The sequence below is a fragment of the Dendrobium catenatum genome, unplaced genomic scaffold (assembly GCF_001605985.2).
Source record: "Dendrobium catenatum unplaced genomic scaffold, ASM160598v2 fragScaff_scaffold_665, whole genome shotgun sequence".
Lineage (NCBI taxonomy): Eukaryota > Viridiplantae > Streptophyta > Magnoliopsida > Asparagales > Orchidaceae > Dendrobium > Dendrobium catenatum.
This window is the reverse complement of record NW_021319127.1, coordinates 5,541,326-5,545,858: the sequence shown is the minus strand read 5'-3', so window position 1 is coordinate 5,545,858 and position 4,533 is coordinate 5,541,326. Positions and strand designations below refer to the sequence as shown.

At 33.4% G+C, this 4,533-nt stretch overlaps 1 protein-coding gene across 1 annotated transcript; it reads left to right on the top strand.

Moving 5' to 3' along the window:
• The first annotated feature begins 264 nt into the window (after window positions 1-264).
• LOC110104697 (autophagy-related protein 18d-like) lies at window positions 265-1,592 on the top strand. The gene has a single exon (XM_020833921.2). The coding sequence runs from the start codon at window positions 447-449 to the stop codon at window positions 1,590-1,592; it is 1,146 nt and encodes a 381-aa protein (XP_020689580.1). The 5' UTR covers window positions 265-446.
• Window positions 1,593-4,533: the final 2,941 nt, after the last annotated feature.

The following is a 4,533-nucleotide window of genomic DNA, read 5'->3' as shown; positions in this document are numbered from 1 at the left end:
AAAAAAAAAAAAAAAAGGACCTAGCGTCAAAAGAGCATTTAATCCCCTACCTAACTATCCGTTTATGGCGGTTTACCTTTCCTTCTGGCATGGGTGGAAGGAGAGCTTTGTGGCGCTTCACCGAAAAAACAGAGAGACCGCGTCCCCGTTTCAAATACCTAAAAATGGAAGAAAGAATCATATTAAATAATGATCCACTTTAGGCCTTCATTAATTCATTTCAAAGAGAGAGAGGTAGAGAGAGAGAGAGATGTGCTGCAGGATATGATCATCTGAGCAATTTGGAGGCCTGTTAGTTTGTTGTTCATCTCTGTAGCGTCTTATAGAGCATTGTTCCTTCTGTCATCTTTTCTCATGTGCTCAGCAGTCTCCACTTCTAGAGGAATTTTGCTTCTTAGGGGTCACAAAATCCACATACACCATCAACTTCTTTGGGGCAACTTGAAATGGATCCACATGAAGCTAAGGAAATTGAGCTGCTATCATTATCTTGGAACCAAGATTATGGGTGTTTTGCTGCTGGCACAAGCCATGGCTTTCGAATTTACAACACTAAGCCGTTCAAGGAAACTTTTAGAAGGGATTTGAAAAGTGGTGGCTTCAGAATTGTGGAAATGCTCTTTAGATGCAATATTATGGCTCTTGTTGGCGGTGGTGTCAACTCGCAATATCCACCCAACAAAGTTCTAATTTGGGATGATCATCAAGGTCGTTGCATTGGTGAACTTGCCTTCAGATCTAATGTTCGTGGCGTAAGATTGAGACAAGATCGCATTGTAATTGTTCTTGAACATAAAATAAATGTGTATAACTTTAGCGATTTGAAACTTCTCCACCAAATAGAGACATTAGCCAATCTAAAGGGACTTTGCTGTCTTTCACACCATTCAATTACTTCTGTTTTGGCATGCCCAGGTCTACGCCAAGGACAAGTTCGAGTTGAACACTTTGGTCTAAAGATGACAAAGTTCATCAATGCCCATGATTCACATATTTCTTGTTTCAGCTTGACTTTGAATGGCTTCCTTCTTGCAACTGCAAGCGTGAAAGGGACATTGGTGAGGATTTTTAACACAATGGATGGAACACGCTTACAAGAGGTGAGAAGGGGTGCAGATAGAGCAGAAATATATAGCATTGCTTTCTCACCAAATGTGCAGTGGTTGGCAATATCTAGTGACAAGGGCACTGTGCATATATTCAACCTTAGGGTTCAAGTGGTAGGAGAAGATGCACCTATCTTGCCTTCAGGTTCGGGGCCTGCTTTGAGACATCAAAACTCTGGAACTTCACTTGATGCATTGATATCTCAAAATACTGGTGCTAACCCAAGCTCTTCATTATCATTTATGAAAGGGGTTTTACCTAAATATTTCAATTCCGAGTGGTCATTTGCTCAATTTCGCTTGGCTGAAGTTACACGATATTTTGCAGCATTTGGTTCAGAAAACACCGTAATGATTGTTGGTATGGATGGCAGTTTCTACAGGTGTAGTTTTGATCCAGTGCTTGGTGGAGAAATGACGCAGCTAGAGTATGTTCGATTCCACAAAGGGAAAGTCACCAGCCAAGATCAGCCAGCCAACTCATGAGCTAATTTGCTAAAACAGCATTTTACAACAAATTTTGAGAACGAAGTAATTTTTCTTTAAGATGCATATATTTTATACAGAGATATTGTATCTGTTTTACCTGTAAATTAATCTCTAATTGAGGCTTCACTTGGGGCCACTTTTTTTAATGTTTTTTCAAACAGCTTTTTAGTACAATTTTTTTTGTTCAGATAAATTTTATACAAAAAATTGTAAAAAAGTCGTCCAAAATAAACCAAAACTTTATGGGAATGATATTGTGATTACCCTTATATAAACTCAGGGCTAATGCTCTGATAATCTTGTAATAAAAAAATGCAATTTAAATGTCAAGCATCCTTTTTCTATGCTTCTTCTACTTGTTTTACTAGAAAGATTCTTTGGGAGCAACTTTTTAATTTTCACAGTATTATTATTTTATCCTGATTGGTTGGTGGTGATTTCAATACTATATCTAATCCTTCTGAAAAACTTGGGGGTTCTTGCCCTGCTTATCAATCCATGGATGATTTCAATAACATTTTAGATTGTAAACTTATTTACATTGGTTTTACTAGTAATTCTTTTATCTCGAATCGTTGAGTTTATGGCAATGTTTGGATCGTGTTCTTTTTAATTATGTGTGAATTAATTGTTTTTATTCTACTTATGTAGAGTATCTCAGTAGAACCTTTTTTTATCATTCCCCTCTTTTTATGGGTTTTTTGATGAGGCATGATGGTCTTGTTCCTCACTTTAGATTTCAAAACATGCGATTATTCGATAACTCGCATTGTCTAAGATAACTGGCACGACCATCTGGATCCTAATAATTCTACTTCTTGTATGAATATATTATGGTTCAAACTTAAAAAGCTTAAATATAAAATCAATTGCTAGAATAAACATGGATTTAAAAATATTTTCTATAATATCTTGTATAACTATAGGAGAATTAAGTATTACCAGTAGATTTTCTGGTAAAAAATTCTTTAATTTCTAGTGAATTTGAAAATTTTCTAACATATATTTTTCGCCTATAAAACGTGCGTCGGAAAAAATTTTCATTGAAAAGAAAACTACCGGAATATTTTTTGACAGTATTTTTCACTGAAAAATCTTTCTATCAGATTTTCCGGCGAACCACATCCACTAGAATAAGGCAAAAAATATCCATAATAAATATGTTGAAGTGCTTCCTGAAGCTATTATTAGCCAATATTAGAACTCCCTATTAATAATGAGGCTGATGATTATTTACTTTGCAACTTGTCTAAAAATGGGGTTTTTAATTTGATTGATTCTTTGAATGATTTTAGAATAAAAAATTATTTGAACAAAGTTTTTTTTATGATTTTGCACAAATGTATTCCAACTACTATTTCTACCTTTATTTGTAGGATTTTGCATAATTATATACCTACTGACGAGAGCTTAATCAAAAGAGGTTTTATCTTTCCCTCCAAGACCCCATGTTGTAATCATGTGGAGAATATGCATCATGTGTTTATTTCTGATCATATTTCTTTCAAAACATCGATCTATTTTGATGATATCTTTAGATTTAACTTTTTTACTGCTAATATTACAATCAATAGCATTCTTAACCTTTATTTTGTTAATGCAAGAGGTCATATTAGAAATTACAGTACTTCCATTAATTTTTTTTGGGTTTTTTGGCTTAGAAATAACTTGCGGTTTAACAATATCCCCATGGACCGTCATCACATCATTAGTAATGTCAAAGAAAAAATTTTTTGAAGCTTTTTTGTTTTTCTCCTGCTAACATGTGCTCCAAAATTTTTAAGGATCTCTCCATATTGGCTCAGAATTTAGGCATTCCTTTCCAAATTAATCATCTTTACATTGACCCTAAGTTGGTTTGTTGGGTTAAGCCGCTAATATTACCTTTAAATCTAATGTTGATGGGTCGATTAAATATTTTGTCTATGGTTGTGGTGTTATTATTAGGAATGCTCTTGGGAATGTCGTCATGATTTATGTTGGCCCCTTAGCTAAGTGTTCTGTTATATTTGCTGAATTATTACTATCTTACATGGCCTAAAATTATGTGTTTCCATTGATATCACTAATATCCAGATTGAGGTAGATGCTACTTACAATATTTATTTTTTAAAAGACTTGATGATATTTTTTGTAATTCAAAATTATTTATCTCATTAGAGAAATTAAGCAGCTTATAATCTTTTAAAATTACACCATCACCCTTGTTCTTAGGGAAGGGAATCCTTGTCATGATTGGCTTACCAATCCTACTTCTCCTCTATATGTTCCTTTCATATTCTCCATTGCACGGTTTTGGGAATAGATTGAAGTGAATTTTGGGTTGAATTCATGATGGAATACAGATGCTATGCTCCTTGGAGTAAATTAGAAAATATTCTAATTTTCTATCTGCTGCCATGGGTTAAGGCCCATCTTGAGGCATCTGGATCTATTTCTTTTGTCTGTGATTTTTGGTTTGTTGGTCTATGTGATGATTGACTATTATGAGATCTACACTGAGATTAAGTCTCTGGCTACCTTTTCTTCTGTTAGGCTGTTAATTGATTGGAGTCAATAGCAGTTCAAGATGTGGTCTTTGCAATTTTTGAGTTTTACTTATGTCCTTATTCAATATAGGAAGATCGATCATTCACTGCAAATTTTTCGGCGGATTTTTGACGGAATATTTTCTGGCATATTTCTGACGGATCACGATGAAATATTTCTTACAGATTTTTAAGCAGATTTTTTGGCGAAGTTCCGACGGAATTTCTGATGGATTTAATAATTTCATGAAAAAGATATATATTTGTAACTTAATTAATTATTAAATTTTAAACCTTATTTTAATCAATTATTAATTTAATAAATTATTTTAATTGACTATTAAATTAATAACTTAGTTCAATTAGTTATTAATTTAATAAATTATTTTAATTATTATTTAAATATTATT

Bases quoted from the DNA above. Each gene is read 5' to 3' on its own strand.
- LOC110104697 (XM_020833921.2), top strand. From the start codon at position 447: ATGGATCCACATGAAGCTAAGGAAATTGAGCTGCTATCATTATCTTGG.